Source organism: Trichoderma atroviride, chromosome 5 (assembly GCF_020647795.1).
Source record: "Trichoderma atroviride chromosome 5, complete sequence".
Lineage (NCBI taxonomy): Eukaryota > Fungi > Ascomycota > Sordariomycetes > Hypocreales > Hypocreaceae > Trichoderma > Trichoderma atroviride.
The window spans coordinates 2613157-2630368 of NC_089404.1; the positions used below are offsets into that span (position 1 = coordinate 2613157).

Genomic DNA, 17212 nt, shown 5'->3' on the forward strand with positions numbered 1-17212 from the left:
AAGATCAAGGAGGAGAGGGACCGACGATACTGCTCTCTCGGTGTTTGTCGAAACTGCAAAGGAATCGAAATATCCATATTGCCGGACTTCGGGCTTAAGGGCTTTTGGAGATCTGTGATGCGTCCAACTGCTGCAGCCTTGCACGAAAATCTTGTTTTTGAGTTTGACTGTGCATGTGCATGATTTTTCCAGCCAATTGGTGCCTGGGACTGCTCGTGATATGTCTTGGTGGTTGCCGTTGGGCACAACCCTGGCATTGAACCTTGCTGCCATGCATGTACACATATAGGCACACTTGCATGTACATGTAGTCAATCACAACTGCAGCTATATGTATTCATTGGTTCAATGCTCAATTATGCTTTTTCCGCAGAGGCATTTAACAAATCCAATAGTTCAAAAAAACTAATGCCATATATATATATATATATATATATAGCTGTAGGGTAGCTCGAACCAGTAGATACATGTGGTATAATGTACACATAGATTTTTCGTACTTTACACGTTAAACACCTGCCTGATGGCTATGCACGTCGAGCGGGTGAAAATGAACAAGACATCTCTGGGCCTGGGGCCTCGATGAGATGAGCTGATCCGACATGGCCATGTCTTCCACCTTCATCGACTTGTGCGGCGTCGTGCTGTAGCCGGAATAAATATCTCGCAGCAATGTCTTCATTTCAAGAATGGCGAGACTAAATGTCATTAAACTTTGGTCAGCCCTGTCAAAGTCGCCAATGCCAAAACAGAGGATCAAAAAGCCGAATAACTTACTGCTTTCCAACACAGCCTCGGCCTCCGTTGGAAAAGGCAAATTGCATCCTCCTGCGGTCTGCATCGCCCTCTTGCTCCAGCCAGCGATCAGGATTGAACCGATCTCCATCCGGAAACACGTCGCTGTTGATGCGATGGACCGAATACGCCTGGCAGCTCACAATCGTCTGCTCGGGCAGCCAAAAGTTGTCTATCGAGCGGCCCCCCGGCGGAACGTACCGCGGCAGGGACATTGGGATCGGCGGAAAGCACCGCAGGCCCTCGTTGATCACGGCATCGAGATATGGGAGGCGATCAAGAGGAGCTCCTGGATTTCTGTGCAGCTCGTCTGCGAGCTTGCGCTGGAAGCCGAGGGATCGTGGCTGGGAGAGCTCCCAGAGGAGGAAGCAGAGCCCGTCGCCGGTGGTGTCGATGCCGGCGGCCATGTGGTCGAGGCACTCTGCCGCCTTGTCGATGTAGTCGAGGTCACTGGACTTTTCTTCAAAGCGACTCATGAGAGTGAAGGATGCCGGGCCGCTGATCTGGCTGGTTTCCAGCACGTAGTCGTCTGCCAGGGGGGGTTTCTCGGGGCTTTACAAAGACGTAGAGGAGTTTTGAGAATAGACGGTACAACGTAGGGACGTAGTGCGAGATGAGACGGTCTGTAGAACTGAGTCAATACAAGTTCTGCTTCTTAAAAGTGTGAGGTGTTGGCTTGCTCTGCAGGCTGTCGTCTGCTGCTACCTGATGCATCATCTCCTCGTCTTGTTTGTTTGTAATGCAGTCTGTGCCATGAGGATGAAATAGGTGGTGAGTGATGCAGTCACAGGCGTATGCATGCAGGGCTATATACATGTATGCCAACTGATTAGCAAATTTTATTTTGGTACTTTACTCATGATGGTTTTGGAAAAGACAAACGCATCTATAGATGTTAATTAGCTTGTGAGGTTTTGTGATGGCTTTACAATCTATTTTATCCGACGACTTACAAAGATGTCTGCCACGCCACCCGGTGACGAAACACAGCGTTGCAGAAACTTGGACGAGCGCTCTTGGACTCCGGCGACGGATGCACTTTTCACGACGTTGCTGTTTGCATAGCGGTCGGCAAGGATTCTTTTCCGCTTGGCGTGCTATTCAACATCATGTCAGTTGAACATGTATGTATACGATCCGGGCAATTTCAATGCCCAAGTGGAACATACACCTGCTTTATCCAGTGTGGTAAACATGGTTCTATAGCTCAACACCCATTAGAAAGCTACTCCACGGACGGAACTAAACCACGGGTTCTCACCTTCTCCCGTAAATCTTGAAAAGGTCGTAAAATTCAGTCTTGTCATATCCGCTACCTCCAGAGCAGTAAATCTCCTTGAGCGCCTCCCAGGACGTGAAAGAGACCTCGTTGGGGGCAATGCGGACAACAGGGCCATACCGCAGGTGAAGCTGGTGGACATAGGCAGTTCTTTGGGCATGAATCTCTTTCCACTTGAGCAACAGAGTCGTGAATTTGGAGATTGCCGGGCCTGGGATTTTGCTGAGAGGCGATCTGAGGCATCGGACGAGCTGGATGGCGGCGAGAAGAGCTGCCGCCGCTAATAAGACGATGGGGGGAGAGAAGCAGCATGATGGAGGCGGTTGCTGTTTTCCGTCTCAGTTATCGCAAACACATGTACCAAAGCATTACAGAAGCACGAGGAAAGATGCTGCTCCTAATGCATGAGTGATTGAGAAATCAAAGCATCAGATGTTACTAAATACAGCATCGTTTGTTATCAGCGAGCGTCTGATAGCGGTACTGGCCAGCCTCCGTAAACGGCTCCGGCTATCAAACGACCCCGCCAGAGCACCGATTCCCCACGAAACCCCGCAAACCCGAGCCAGCGCCTTGGTTGATGGATCTTTGCCGTTAATGGACAATATCATGAGAGCCGTGCCTGTGCAGTAAACCATGTCTTGGGTCAGTCAAAGGAAATGACCAAGCATGTCATGTTCCCTTTTCTTTTTCTTTTTTTCTTTTCTTTTTCTTTGGCTGCAGTGCAAGTCAATTATGTGGTAGCTGAGGTGCTTGAGTTGGGGTTGAGGAACTTGGCATTTCCTATCTCGGATCTAGTAGATTTGGTAGGTATAAACATGAAACTTCAATCCAGATATAAATGATGCACACGTAGCCATTGTGAAATAAAAAACAAGCAAGTATTTGGATAACAATTTTTTCTTCGACGTGGCAATTGTCTGTGGTTGAATTTAGAGAAGAAAGGGAATTGCTAGAATGACAAGGAAACAAGGAGCCAGGATCAGCCAAGAGAAAGAGGCAGAGAATCTGGGAAACAGCCGAGACGGGTTGAAGCACTATTAGCAATAGCCGTACAAACGTCATTCCCCCCTCCTTTCTTCATCTCTTCATCTCCCATCGCCCAATTGTCCTGTCTGACAGACACCGCGCCACGTCACAAGTCATGCGCAAAGGCTTCATGCCGGAGAAGCGAAGCAAGTTGAATTGAAAAGAGTCAATTTTTAGAAACCAAAGTCTGGTGAGCTCAATTGATGGCAATGGAGAAGGAAAGAAGCAAGGAAATGACATCATTGCCTCCATTGTTTCGTCTGTTCTTCTGCAGGTCCCCCCCCTTTTTTAATTGCTAGGTAGGCAAAAAGATGGATGGATGGATGGATGCTTCATGTGAGCTGCAGCACAGCCAGCCGGGTGATGGACATGTATGCGCTACTACCCAATCGCCCAATGGCGGTAAGCAGACAATCAATCTAGATAAGACGGTGGTTATCTCGCGTATCATGCAAGGCCACGGGTGATTTCTTGGATATCAGGCCAAGGTGCATACATCGCAAGTAATGGCTTTGTCTGATTGCCGTATTGCTGTTGCTATTTACAGCATACATGCACTGGCGTGCAGGGTGCAGCAAGCCCAAGTGATGGATGATACGAACCAGACCTTTTCATCTTGGACCATGTTTGTACCTTGGCTTCCGTTTTACATGTGCTAGTCCTTGTCTTTCTGTGTCGTAAACAGCCTGAAAAGTCGGCATTGCGGAGAAAAGAGACACGGAAGATCGGCCTTTGAGAGAACGAAATCGTAGCCCTAATGGGCGCGTGTACCTAGATGGAAAGTGCCAGGCTTGGCTGGGATGTGGATTACTTCAAGGTTGTCAATCGGGCCGTATGGCTTGATCCGGTCCCTGCATAGGTACTCCTAGGCGAGTCGATGACAAGCTGTCTGGTAGCAGTAGTGTTTATTGATTACTACTGCTGGTAGGCAATACGTGGAGGCCAGCATTGTAGGCACTTGGATGTACTGTATGGGTGCAAGTAAGCGGAGATTAACATCAGACAAGACAAGCTGAGCAACTGCTAGTTGACAATTTGGTCCATACCCGCGTGCATGTGCAGCTGAAAGAAGGGGAAGAAACACAATAAAAAACAGGATATCGTGTACATCTACAGCAGCAGGACGTGTCCAATCACCAGAACCACAAGGCATGCCGCATTCTAATAATAACTCGCAGATCCACCGCAGAGGCCCTTGGCGCATCCATCTCAATCCCAACAGTCGAGCTTGTCCCGCTCGGGCAAGCCTCGCCCGAAGCCCAGGTGCTTGCGGCTCTCGTGTGGATTCGCAGCAGCTCGTTCTCTGGCAACTTCGGATGCCTGGCTGGGGGGGGCGTTACGTTGACAGCGCTGTACAGTACGAGGGCTTTTCTGGGCTTTTTTGCCATTGGACGGCCGGTAGAAAGTTATGGACAAGACCAGCCTAGACACGCCGCTTTCAGCCCTGTGAAGAGCCTCTTGGCCACGGGTTTCTGGATAACAGCGAGGATTACAGCCGGTTAAAGCTCTTCAAGACAAGAGACGGGCTTTTGCTCTCTCTCGCGTTTCTCTCCTCTCTTCCCTCTCTACAGCACTAATCGCTTTCTGGTTACTCGATTGTCCAGCTCTTTTCCCAGCGTCCAATCACGCAGCGCACGCCGTGCAGAATCCCGCGGGGAGGGCTGCATATCTGGCGTCTCGTCTCGCTGCAACTCGCCGGACATTGGCCACGAGAAAAACAAGAGAAACCAAAAAAGACGTCGTATTGTCAACGTTGATCAGCAGGAAAAGGAGGAGAAGCCACGGTTTCTCGTGTGGACTTTGCTGTTTTGGTCGTCTCACCGTTTTCTGCTCAACACAGCCTTGCGCTTCCCGAGACGCACCGCAACACTACTGCATTGCATCTACCCGTGGACTTGTCCATTTTTTTTTCCCAACACAGCCTCACTCCCCGCAGCGGCTCGCACTGCGTTTGTCTAAGCCTCGGGGATTCAGACCCGCGGGAAAGGCACTGATAGCAGCAGCGCAAAGTAAGTGGAAAAAAACCGGGAAACTAGGTGCATCCATCAGCGGGAAAAAGAAAAAAAAAGGACTCAGTTCATACCAGAGCCTTGTTTAGCTTGCCGGGTGCTAGCAGGTACATTGAGTTCCCATTGCTACTGGTCCTGATAGCGGGAGTTGGAGTTGTTGGAGTTGAGAGCGCCAGTCCCCAGCCCACACCACCCCTTTCAAACTACCAGGTAGGTCGACGTGCCGGGCCAGCTCATCGCCAAAAATAAACCTCCCCCAGCCAAAACCTTCTCGTGGTTCGAGGATGCCCAGCTTCGGTCGCCTGGGCAAGCACAGCAACCGGTCGCAGCACGCGATTGCGGCCGAGGCGCCACAGCAGGTCGGCGCCGGGTCGGGCCTCAGCAGCACGGCGAGTACAAGAGCAGCGCCTGGCCCAGCGGCGGTTGGTGCAAGTCCAAGTCCAGCTGGCAGCGGCCCGGGCCCAGGTGCGACAGCGACGACGACGGACGCTGAGGCAGATTTGCGCGCGCAGTCACAGGCACAGTCAGCCTTGCCCACGGGCTCTTCCTCGGCGCTGAGCTCCAGCGAGTCGTTTGTCCCTCAGCAGCACAATCAACAGCAGCAGCAGCAGCTTCAATTCCAACAGCAGCAGCAGCAGCAGCAGCAGCAGCAGCCCAGGCTTTCGTCTGGAGGACCGCCGCCGTCTCACGCCCAGCTGTTTCAGAGCCAGAACCCCGCCGTGGCAGTGCCCGCTTATGACGAGCGCCAGCTCCAGCAGCTCCAGCAGCACCAGTTACAGCACCAGCAGCAGCACTTCCAGCTCCAGCAGGGGGGGTCCCCTACCACCGCAGCAGCAACAGCTACAACAACAGCTACAACAACAGCCACAACAGTCGCTGCCACCACCGCCGCCTCAACAAAACAAGCTGCAGAAGCTGCCTCCTCAACAGCCGCAGCAGTTATTGCAACAACAACAGCAACAACCGCAGGGTCATCAACCTCCGCAGCAGTTCCAGCAGCCCGGCGACTTTGACTCCGCTTCGTCCTCCACCTCGACCGCCGGGGCCCGTCAGAGCCAGCGCTACAGCCTCCACAACCTGCTAAACATCTCGCAGACGTCGCTGCACGACCAGCCCGGCCATCACCAGAACCAGCCTCAGCAGCAGCAGCAACCTCCGGCTGCCGGCCAGTCCGCTGCCACGTCCAAGAAGCGCTCGGCCCAAAAGATCATCAAGGGCCTCTTCTCCGGCCGCGGCCACGACAGCCACCGCGATCAGCAGAACCCCTCATCGTCAGCGTCTTACGATAACACCGTGGGACTCGCCCGCAGGCCGTCCAAGAGGGTCAGCACGCTTGGCCAGCAGCATCAGCCGCCGCCAAACCTCAAGACCGGCCTCTCCGCCGTGTCAGACCGCGATTGGCACTCGCACACGCACACGCCTAGCTCGTCCGTGCACCAGACGTCGCCGCTGCAAGGAGTGGGCGAGGCTGAAGAGTACTACGCTGCCGACCACCAGTATCACGACCTGCAGCATCAGCAACAGCAACAACCGGATCTGCGAGTCGACCCGCGACACTCGGTGCCCCCCATCAACACCGCGCGCGGCATTGGCGCCCTAGACGACATCTCATCGCCCTACGACGACGCCGTCTACCACGCGCCCCCTCCTTCTGCGCTTCACCACCCCTCACCAAGCCTTTCCCAGCATCAGAACTCGCCATCTCAGCTGCAGCCTCAGCCTCAGCCTCACGTGCTCGCATCACAGGAATCCCTGCAGCCGCAGCATCATCAACAACAGCTTCAGCAGCAGCAGCAGCAGCAGCAGCTCCGATACGATCCCCAACAGCAGCACCAACAACAAGCCGCTTACGATCAGCAGCTGCCGCCCCCACCTGCATCGTCCCAGCAGTATTACAGCAACGCCAACTCACCGCAAGATCAGTATCAGCAAACCACCGATCCGCGCATCGTCACCACGCATCTAGTCACGGGATCGCAGCAGCAGCAGAACCCGGAAACCGTATCCCAGCTGTCGCGTGAGTCTCCAGCCCCCGACTCTGACCAGCGATCCTTGAACCAGCAGCCGTCTCCTGCGATCCACTACTCAGTGCCGCAGGCTCACGACCAGTCTTCCAACGTTGCCCTGCCGCCCTCGCAGCCCGCGAACCAACAGCAACTCTCGCAGCCCGCCATGGCTCCGCCTGGAGGAGGAGGCGTACCGACGAATCGCCGGCCGGCCGATGCTGAAAAGGCCCTGCCCGGAGCGCCGCCGGGATATCGTCACACGCACACAAATTCCAACAACCTAAACGCCCCCGGCGCATCTCTTCAGCCTGGCCAACAGCCGGCTAGCTCAACCAGCGGCGCAGCCGTTGCCTCTGGTGCCGCAGCCGGCGCCGGCGCTGCTGCCGCCGGTGCTCCTCCGCGATACGAAGCAGCGACTGGAGACCAAGGCCGGAATAGCCCTCAGCCTTCTACCCACGAGCGTGACAGTACCGAATCTGATAAAGCCTTTAAGGAATTGCGTAAGCCTCCCGTCCCTGTCGCCTCACACGCTGTATGTGTTATGACCATGTTGGCTAATCACATATAACCTTGGAATACAAACAGTCACAAAGTACAAAAACGTCAAACGCCTCTATTTCGATGGCAAGTCTCAGATCGAACAGCTCAACGGCCAAGTTGAGCACCTGCAGAATGCCGTCGCCAACCAGCGCATGTCGCAGTCGCGCACCGCGTTGGACGACAACGAGTATGTCAACCGATTCAACCGACTGAACGGCGCCATCAACAATCTGGCATTCAATATCCGCAAGGACTGGCGACGCCTGCCCCTGTGGCTGGAGAACTATGTCAGCCCCGACGCTCTCAAGACAGGCAAGCAGGAGATGACGGCAGTCGGCAGAGCCGTCATTACCAAGTGGATCGTGGATGAAGTCTTCAACAAGTGCTTCCACCCAGACCTAGACGCGGCCCTTAGCTCCCAGCTCAAGGAGATTGAGCTCAACATCCGGGGCAATGCGTACACCATGCACAGCCAGGAAGAGTTTGATGCCTTGACCACAAAGGTAGTCAACTGGCGAATGGCGACACTGGATGGCCTGCAGCAAAAGCTGAGCTCCTCAGCGGCGGCCGACAACCGAGCATCATTGATTACCAAGACGCAGACGAATCTGACCGCCCACCTGTACCAGTTCCTGATCGAGCCGCCACCGGCCGGGGTTGACGGCAGTACCTCCATGATTATGGAGCTCGCTGTCGGCATTGCGGCCAACATGCCCCGAGAGAGCCGCGACGTCACCATCCAGTATCCGCTGCCGGGCGACGTGCTGCAGGCCGGTGTGATGGACGTTGAAAAGACGCCGTTGCCTCCTCTGGACGGCCAGAAGGAGGGCGAGTCCAGTAAGCCAGACAGCGATGCGGACAAGGACAAGAGTAGCAGTAGTGGAGACTCTAGCAAGGCTGGTAGGTTGCATTTTCTATTCCCCCGTTCAGGGACCACAACACCAATTTGGGTATATTTCAACTGACGCGATAATCTACAAATAGGCTTCGCCAAAGATGCCAGTCGGGTGCGGTTTGCCGGATTTGTGGCTCTCGAAGTAAGAGGACGGCAAGTCTTGGTGAAGGCACCAGTATGGGCCATGTAGTGGAGGATATTTGCGATTGAACCCCTTTTTTTTTCTTTTTTTTCTTTTTCTTTTTTCCATACCGAGGCAGGCATCGAATGGATATCCCATCATATTTTGATCCCCTTCCCCTTTTCTTTTTTTCTCTTCTATAATTTCATATGCTGCTCTCTTACTGGCATTGTCGATGGTTATGAGAGGCACACATATTTTCTTCTTCTCTTTATTTTTACTCTATGTATCTCACGGAAGTTATGTGAAACGGTGACTTGGGGGCATTTTCCCCTTCATCGGATGAGAGACGACGATGGGAGGATAGGGAGGCTTGTCTTTTTTGTAGACTTTACTTGGGAGCCGTCTAAGGATGAAGCAGAAGGGGAAAAAAGCATAAAGAGTTAGACGGACGGCCCCGAGAGGCTATTAGAGTAGATGATGAGAGACATGATTGCTACGTGCGATTGCTCCTTGGTTATTGATGACTGCCTGTGGCGATGGTTGCACAGCTTGATGATGCCAAACTTGTCAGCCTTGTGCGGAAAGGCCTTTTTTCTATCGAGTTTCTAATCGTGCATATCTGATTTCCCCTTTTCGATTGAATTTTTTTCAAAAAAACGTCAAAGAAAAGAGTCATCGCACCACCCTGCCTCAGTGGCAATGCACGTTTCCAGCGCCTGATTGCTCTTTGGGGGGCTTCAAAGGATTGAGTCACACGGGGTACATGTGCGTTGCGCGTAAATTAGCAGAGAAGTGCATGTACCTTTCCTTAGCAGCAACCCCCCCTGGTCACTGAGTCATAAAATAGAGGGCATGATTTGGCATCCTTTGTTTTTGGGGAAGAGGCGCATTTGGAACAGCTAAACCGGATATGGGAGATGGGTTTGCTCCGTTTTGGAGAGATTAGCTGTGACTCTTCTTGAAATTGCCGTCTTTTTTTAATAATTAAATTTGTTCTAGTGTGACGAGATGGAAGGGCTGTTTTGAGATCAAAATGAGATTGAGGCTGGGGACTAGCAGGCGGATCTGGAGAGGCTGATTCCTAGCAGCGGCTTTAGCGGGTGCTCCGCTGAGAGTCATCGCTGGAAGCAAACCTGATCTACTAAGCAGGTACTTATAAAGAGTGCTGATAAACCCACCGTCTCTCCACCGCTTCCCTCATTCCGGCAGAAAAAAAAAATTAGTTACCCTGCTAAAGCATTCTTTTGCATCAGCTGCGTTTTCGCTTTCCTTCACCAAAGCGACAAGCCTCTTTACTGTTCAACCAAACCCTTTTTTTTTTCTTTTTCCACCATTACGGCTATACAGGAAACGACTGTTGGAAATACTAGCATCATGGCTGTTCGCGCGCAGTTTGAAAACTCCAACGAGTATGTTTTGTCTGAAATTTCTGGTGCTGCATTGCGGCTTTGGTGGGGGAGGGGTAGAGCAGAGAGACGAGGAGAGGGATTGAAGATTGAATGTGTCTCTCTGATGCTCTCTGCGATACTGCTTTCCACCAGACAGAATCATGAGAGGGTTGAATATCTCGACTGACTTTGCATTTCTTCTCCAGCGTTGGCGTCTTTGCGACGTTGACCAACTCATACGCCCTGGTGGCCCTCGGCGCCAGCGAGAACTTTTACAGGTAAAGCAGCAATTCTGCGTGAAGCACCAAAACCACAAAAATCTAACATCACGACAGCGTCTTCGAGGCCGAGCTGCAGGACATCATCCCCATCGTGCGCACCACCATTGCCGGCACGCGCATCATCGGCCGCCTCACGGCCGGCAACCGCAAGGGCCTGCTGGTGCCCACGACCACGTCGGACCAGGAGCTGCAGCACCTGCGCAACTCGCTGCCCGACTCGGTGCGCATCCAGCGCATCGAGGAGCGCCTGTCGGCCCTCGGCAACGTGATTGCGACCAACGACCACATCGCGCTGGTGCACCCGGACCTGGAGCGCGAGACGGAGGAGATCATCGCCGACGTGCTGGGCGTCGAGGTCTTCCGCCAGACCGTGGCCGACAACGTGCTGGTCGGCAGCTACATGAGCCTGTCCAACCAGGGCGGCCTCGTGCACCCCAAGACCAGCATCCAGGACCAGGACGAGCTGTCCAGCCTGCTGCAGGTGCCGCTCGTCGCCGGCTCCGTCAACCGCGGCAGCAACGTCGTGGGCGCCGGCATGGTCGTCAACGACTGGATGGCCGTCACGGGCCTCGACACCACCTCCACAGAGCTCAGCGTCATCGAGAGCGTCTTCCGACTCGGCGAGGGCCAGGGCCCCAGCAACATCAACACCACAATGAAGGACACCATGGTGGAGAGCTTCTACTGAGCGACAAAGAGGCTTTCTGTTCTGTTTCTGTTTTGTTTCAATACATACATATACTACCATGATGTGATTTTTTCTTCTTCTTCCTTTTTGTTTCTGTTGATGGTTGTTTTTCAGCTGCTTTTTGGGACTGGGCCTTTTTTATGACTTGACTTGCTTGGATGATACACACAACAGGCATGGTGTTGATGGAAAGGGGGTGGAAAACAACCCAGCTTATTGAGCTCTTTCTTCGTCGCTTTTTGTTTTTTTCAAGAAAGACTATTCTTTATATGAGGTGGTTTTTATGGTCTTGTGTGTAAAAGACGGAGAGGAACAGGATGGCAGGCTGTTTCTGCTCTTGGGCATGCATGGGAGGCGTTTGTGCAATCTTTTCGTTGACCTCTTTTTTTTTTTTTTTTTTCTTTTAACACCTGTGGATTTATTACTTCATAGAGAGAATGTGCTTCTCTTATAAATAATGAAAAAAAAGACTATCCTGGTGTAATATTCTCAAAAGAGTTTTGCATGTGAAGGTAGCTGAATAGCCCCAATCATATAGAATCAATGCCATTTTTTTCTAGTATCCAGTTTCCATCATCTTTGAATGCCCCTCATGCTTGCAATCTCACCGCCTTCCCCTTTCAGCGACCGCATCGGCAGCAATTGAATAATTTCGCTGCCCCTCCATCATAGCTTTTGATATCAATCATTTTATTATTCAATTTCTTTATAGCTACATTACAATTCCAGCCGAGTCTTTCAATTTGTTATTCACAGCCATTCACAATGACATCCAATAAACCAGCCTATCTGCCTCCCTCCAAACTCGGCACAAAAGAATAGTAAGCAAAAAAAAAAAAAAAACATCAATAATCATATATACATGTGACTGACAAACAATCAGCTGGGACTCCCTCTACACAACCGAACTCACAAACCACGCCGCCAACCCCTCCGACACAGGCACAAACTGGTTCGACGACTCCGACGCAGAGGCCCGCGTCGTCGCCTTTCTCGAATCCCTCGCCGACGACGATCAAGATGTCTTGCCAGAGCGTCTGTCGCAGCAGGAGGCGTCCTTTTTGGATCTCGGCTGCGGGAATGGCTCGCTGCTGTTTGCGCTGAGGGACGAGGGCTGGGGGGGGATCCATGCTGGGCGTGGATTATAGTGCGCAGAGTGTTGCGCTGGCCAAGAATATTGCCCAGAGCAGGAGAGAGGAAGAGGAAGAGGAAGAGGCATCGACACCAGTCAATTTCCTCGAATGGGATCTCCTCAACGGCCCTCTATCCCTCACCGCATCTCCCTCAGACAACGCCAATACTTGCTCGCCTCTATCATACACGCCCTCCCCATCACGCCGCTTCGACATCATCCTCGACAAAGGCACCTTTGACGCCATCAGCCTCTCCACAACAACCTCATCAGAGCAGCAGCAGCACCCTTGCGAAATCTACCGCCGGCGGCTGCTCCAGCTGCTCAGCCACGGCGGCATCTTCCTCATCACGAGCTGCAACTGGACCGAGCCGGAGCTGCGGGCGTGGTTCGCCGACGATGCCGACGGTGAGCTGAGCGTTGTGGGCAGGGTGGACTATCCGACGTTTACGTTTGGGGGGGGTCAAGGGGCAGACGATTAGTACGCTGTGCTTTAGGAGGAAATGAAGGGGGGGTGGCGATTCTTGTTGTAGGAGGATTTGGGACTGGATTTTGATTTTTTGATACCATGGGGGATGAGAAATAGAGAGAGCGTCTATGAGAGAAATGTTCATGTCTGAAGTGAAAATACAAAGATAGAATTTCATGTATATATGGCCCGCCACCAGTCCAAATCTACTCCTTAGATGAAATGTAAAAGCCAAACAGCGTGTTCTCAGCATCAAAACGTATAAACAAACAGCAATCATACTACAAGCAGCCCGGGGAGTCCCATGGAAATGTAAAACAGCGCGTGTTGCTTCCTACCCTACATTATACATCTGAGGCTGGTTCCTCCAAATCTACACGATGCTTCCACCTCTATCCCACATCCATCTATCCATCCATCCACTCACCGACTTATTACCCACCAATCCCTCATTTTTATTCTCCCCCATTCTTCGCCTTGGCCGTACCCCATGTGATATTCACTCGTCTCTATTCGATTTTCACCTTTTTTTTCTCCTCTCCTGGTTTCCTTGCTTTTTCTTCCTTCCTTCCTTCTTCTTCTCCTGGTTAATGGTCAAGATGACGATTTCTACTCTCTCGCGCCAAAAGCTGTCCAAGGTGCAAGACAAGAAAAGGGCAGTTATCAATAACAACAAGACAATGGAACGTGCAGCAGCACAGAGTAACGGACAAAATCATTGCTTCATTACGGCTTCTCTCTCATCTATGGTGAAGTATTCATAGGCTCTCCGCCTCCTGAGGCTCCGGTGCCCGTCGCCTCAGCTACCGCCTGCGTCGCATAGTACCGGACATCTACATCGTCATCCTTCTGCAGCTTGGTCAGGTTCGGCAAGATGCGCTGCTGAATCAGCTCTTGGCCCCGGGGTGAAGGAGTGGCCTGCTCGGCCGGCGTCTCCTGCTTCTCAATGGTGTACAGAGTGCCCTCCTCGGGCAGACGCTGCAGGGCGTTGATAAGCACCGTGTACGTCTTGGCCACGTTGAACCGGATGTTGGGGATGTCGTCGTCAGTCATCTTGTCCAGCATGGGCAGGATTGCCTTGGAAATGACATCTATGCTGACAACAGAGGCCAGAGTCTGCATGAAAACCCAACGTCAGCCACTTTAGGAGAAAAACATTATACAAGTCAAGTCAAACTTACCGAGATGGCAAAGCAGGTAGTCATTCGGTACAGGTAGTTCGGGTGGTTGCCCATGGTCATAACCTTGGGGATGATGGCCTCGCTTGCCCACTCCACGCCAAATACTTCAGTCAATTTCTTCAGGTTGTGCGTAGCAGCCTCGCGGATGGAAAAGACTGTGTCGCCAAGCCATCCCATGCACAGGTTGCTGAGCTTTTCGTCAAAGAACTTGACGCCGAGCTGGCTGGCCAGCAGGGGAATGTACTCAATGATGGCGAGACGCACTCGCCACTGCTTGTCCTCTGCCAGGTTGACGATGGCTGGCAGCAGTGAGACGGACAGGGGCTCAATGCCAATGACTTTTTGTGATTGTTAGCTTATATAAATTCCAAATTTCACGATCCATGTTCAAATTTCGTACCTTGATTGACTAGCTCAAGCTTTGAGATGATGTGAAGTCTAACCTCGGGGAACTCATCCTTGAGCATCTGGAGGAACATGGGCAGAAGATGGTCGATTGTCCTATCGCGCTTGAGTTAGCCCATCCTGTCACCACTCATTGCATTCATCATCACATACTCCTGCTTGCCCAGTATGGGGGCCAGGCCACTGATTTGAGTTCCCAATGCAGCGCGCACGTGCTGCGACGTGTCCGAGACAAGGTCCTCGACGCTTCCCATGATGTCGTTCAGAAGAGTCTGCTGGTCTATGAGGCCGCAGAATCCGGGAATCTGGCCAGCAATGGCTGTCCGCACCTCCGCCTCGTTGTCCTTAAGAAGCTTGACGAATGCAGGCACCAAGTCTCTGGACACGACTTCCTCGTCGACTGCCTTGGCGATCTATGAATGGGTGAAACAAAAATGTTAGTAAGGGGGGCAGACATTAGTATGATTGTGATGGATGCGAGCACCGCTGACCTTTTCAAATCTATCGGCAATCATGTACCTGACTCTCCAGCTCTTGTCCTCTATCAAATTTCGCAGCGAAGTCAACAAGACTCCGTGACCGGCCTGCTGCTCCTTGGGAACGCCCTCGGCGATGGCAATGAGAATCTCCACAGTGAGTAATCGAACACTGTCCTGGTCGTCCTGAACGAGGTGCTGGAAGAGGGGAATCATTTCGTCAATGACAATGGCAGCCGGCATCTCCTTGACAAACTTGGCGAGGTTGGACGCGGCTTGACGTCGGACCATGGGGGTCTCATCGTGGACAAGCAGGCCAAACTGCTGACGGAGCTGCTCCTGGACGGGAGGAGACACTTTCTTGTATGGAGCTGTGAAGAGGCCACATCCGGAAACCTTGGATGTGAACCAATCTGCCTTGGCGAGTCTGATTGTGAGGGGAATGAAGAACTCTTCGACTTGTTGAGGCGAAAGCTCCTCGCAGATCTTGTTAAGAGACTCGACGGCCTAGATTGTTTTAGATAAGCGCCATCAGCGAAAGATGCTCCAGCTCGCGTCATATATCATATATGCATATCATGCGTCTGGTTAAGCTTACCTTGTCTCGAACGACGGGCTCCTCTATGGCGGCGAGGTTCTCGAGAGGGGAGAGCAGGACGTGGCCCCACGAAGGGCCTCCAACGTATTCGATGAAGTTGCCAAGCTCTTCGCTCAGAGCAACCAAGACTTCGTCCTCATCCTCGACAGACTCTGTGATGGAAATGTCAGGTCAGGCCTATATCGGCGGATAGCTCGCGAGAGCCAAAAGGAAGGGGAATACGAAGAGTGGCAGAAATGGCTATGACAGAGTCGGATTGCTACTGACCATCGAGAAAGGGAATCAGCTCGTCTCTTGTCCGCTCGGCGCCGAGGGCAAGAGCAATTGTAGAGAGCCGGTGGATCGCGTTGAGTCGGAGCAAGACATCGTCGTGCTAGCAGAAGAGCCCCGAAATCAGCATCACGCCGCCAAAAAAGCATGGACAGAGGGCAGCAAAGGAAAGTAGAGGTCGGGCCAAAAGATACCTTGAGCTCATCGATGAGCACGGCGATGGGGTAGAGCTCGTCGCTGGCGTTTATCGCTTCGGCCATGGCGTGTCACGAGGGAGAAGCAGAGACGAGCGGCGGGGGAAAAGGAGAAGGGCGCGTTGAAGCGGGCAAAACGAGTCGTCGGAGCACCGCAGATGCTGGACAGGGTCGGATATCGATCAGAGAAGAGGGCGAGAAGAGGCGATCGGGCGAGGCAGACGAGGCGAGGCCGATGGCGCGGTGGGCGTTGGCTGAAAGGCTGCGGCTGAGGCTCAGGCCGAGGTGGATTCAAGGTCGAGATTGGAGGTGATGCAATGGATCTTTGCGCGGAATTGAGCAGCGACAGGGCGCCTTTGCCGCTACCGAGGGGCGGGAGCTGCGGGCACGAGAAGCAGCGGCTCGAGGCGAGGCTGCGGCGATTCCAGACGGCGGAGCGAGGCCTCGCAGATGCAGCGGTGCAGAAGCGAAGCTTGGAATTGGAGAGGAGGGGTGAAGATGCGAAGAGAGAAACCAGCTGTGTTGGAGCCCAGCTAAAAGGTGTGGTGTCTGGTTGCCAGCCGGAGGCGAGCATGTAGGGGGTACCTGGCGGCGCTGAAGCAAGGCCTGGAGCAGAGCACAGCTGCTGCCGCTGGGGGCAGAGGCGCTAGGCAGAGGTACATGCTTTGGCAGGGCGACAGCGCACTGGGGCCGGTCTGCGGCGTTAGCAGCGGTGGCGGTGTCGCTGCCTGCGCTCTAACAGCAGCTGCCCCGCCAATAAAGTACCGCGAGCCCCCACTTGTCCCCTGTAGGCATTTCGTCGCTGTGCAATTTGCCCCTTTGCGGTGCGCGCATGCATGTACAGGTACTTGACAGGCGTACGTACCAAGGTCCAATAAGATCAATACAGGTCGATATCTCTCAGCGCATGTTCGTTTCCAGTTTGAGGTGCATGCAAGCCCAGACGACGGACGTTTATACACCAAGCAAACAGCAAGATGAGAGATGCTTGTCACAGTAGAAGGCACAAAGCTGGAGTGAATACATATCGACAGACAAATTCCGTGTGTCTTGCCTAGCAACGAGATGCTATAGAACTTGCATTGCTGTGGCTGCTGTACAATGACAGCAAGCTTACAACAAGCTGCTGTTGCGGCTCAATCTTCAATCCTGCCCCTCGTCCGCATCTCTTGCCTTTCCGCCACTTTCCTTGGCAATTCTTGCACATGTAATTATATGGTGCACATCTACATCATCTGTATGGACTGTATCAAGGCTTGATGCTTGCAGAATCGGGCGCCTGAAGCCTGACAATCTGCTAGGGGCAAATACAGGCAGAGCCGCGCTGAATGATATCAGCAGAGGAGCAAGGAGCATCGATGTTCCGGGCAACCGCATCTCACCCCGCCGATATCAGGACCCGGCTGCCAAATCTCGCCCGTTAGTGAAGTACCTGGCCGCCCCTAGCATTCTT

At 52.9% G+C, this 17212-nt stretch overlaps 5 protein-coding genes across 6 annotated transcripts; 3 read left to right on the forward strand and 2 right to left on the reverse strand.

Moving 5' to 3' along the window:
• Nucleotides 1-508: 508 nt before the first annotated feature.
• TrAtP1_010068 (uncharacterized protein) lies at nt 509-1271 on the reverse strand (the record flags this gene model as incomplete). Its single annotated transcript, XM_014089965.2, has 2 exons — nt 509-698; nt 778-1271. 2 exons carry the CDS (start codon nt 1269-1271, stop codon nt 509-511), a joined length of 684 nt encoding a protein of 227 aa, XP_013945440.2.
• Nucleotides 1272-4140: 2869 nt separating this feature from the next.
• On the forward strand, nt 4141-9227 carry TrAtP1_010069 (uncharacterized protein; the record flags this gene model as incomplete). Of its 2 annotated transcripts, XM_066114556.1 has the most annotated exons (3): nt 4141-7618; nt 7704-8558; nt 8643-9227. In XM_066114556.1, 3 exons carry the CDS (start codon nt 5848-5850, stop codon nt 8741-8743), a joined length of 2727 nt encoding a protein of 908 aa, XP_065970651.1. In that variant the 3' UTR covers nt 8744-9227. The 2 variants fall into 2 exon arrangements, with proteins under 2 accessions (XP_065970651.1, XP_065970652.1); XM_066114555.1 differs by having other exon boundaries at nt 5848-7618; nt 7704-9227.
• A 545-nt stretch (nt 9228-9772) lies between these two features.
• On the forward strand, nt 9773-11576 carry TrAtP1_010070 (uncharacterized protein). Its single transcript, XM_014089963.2, has 3 exons — nt 9773-10086; nt 10272-10343; nt 10401-11576. Exons 1-3 carry the CDS (start codon nt 10052-10054, stop codon nt 11032-11034), a joined length of 741 nt encoding a protein of 246 aa, XP_013945438.1. The 5' UTR covers nt 9773-10051; the 3' UTR covers nt 11035-11576.
• A 106-nt stretch (nt 11577-11682) lies between these two features.
• Nucleotides 11683-12875, forward strand: TrAtP1_010071 (uncharacterized protein). The gene is made up of 2 exons (XM_014089962.2): nt 11683-11855; nt 11918-12875. Exon 2 carries the CDS (start codon nt 12163-12165, stop codon nt 12646-12648), a length of 486 nt encoding a protein of 161 aa, XP_013945437.2. The 5' UTR covers nt 11683-11855; nt 11918-12162; the 3' UTR covers nt 12649-12875.
• A 45-nt stretch (nt 12876-12920) lies between these two features.
• TrAtP1_010072 (uncharacterized protein) lies at nt 12921-16242 on the reverse strand. Its single transcript, XM_014089961.2, has 8 exons — nt 15760-16242; nt 15563-15668; nt 15296-15447; nt 14713-15204; nt 14375-14634; nt 14217-14317; nt 13817-14154; nt 12921-13751 (listed from the first exon to the last, which is right to left on the reverse strand). The coding sequence occupies exons 1-8, from the start codon at nt 15823-15825 to the stop codon at nt 13380-13382; spliced, it is 1887 nt and encodes a 628-aa protein (XP_013945436.1). The 5' UTR covers nt 15826-16242; the 3' UTR covers nt 12921-13379.
• Nucleotides 16243-17212: the final 970 nt, after the last annotated feature.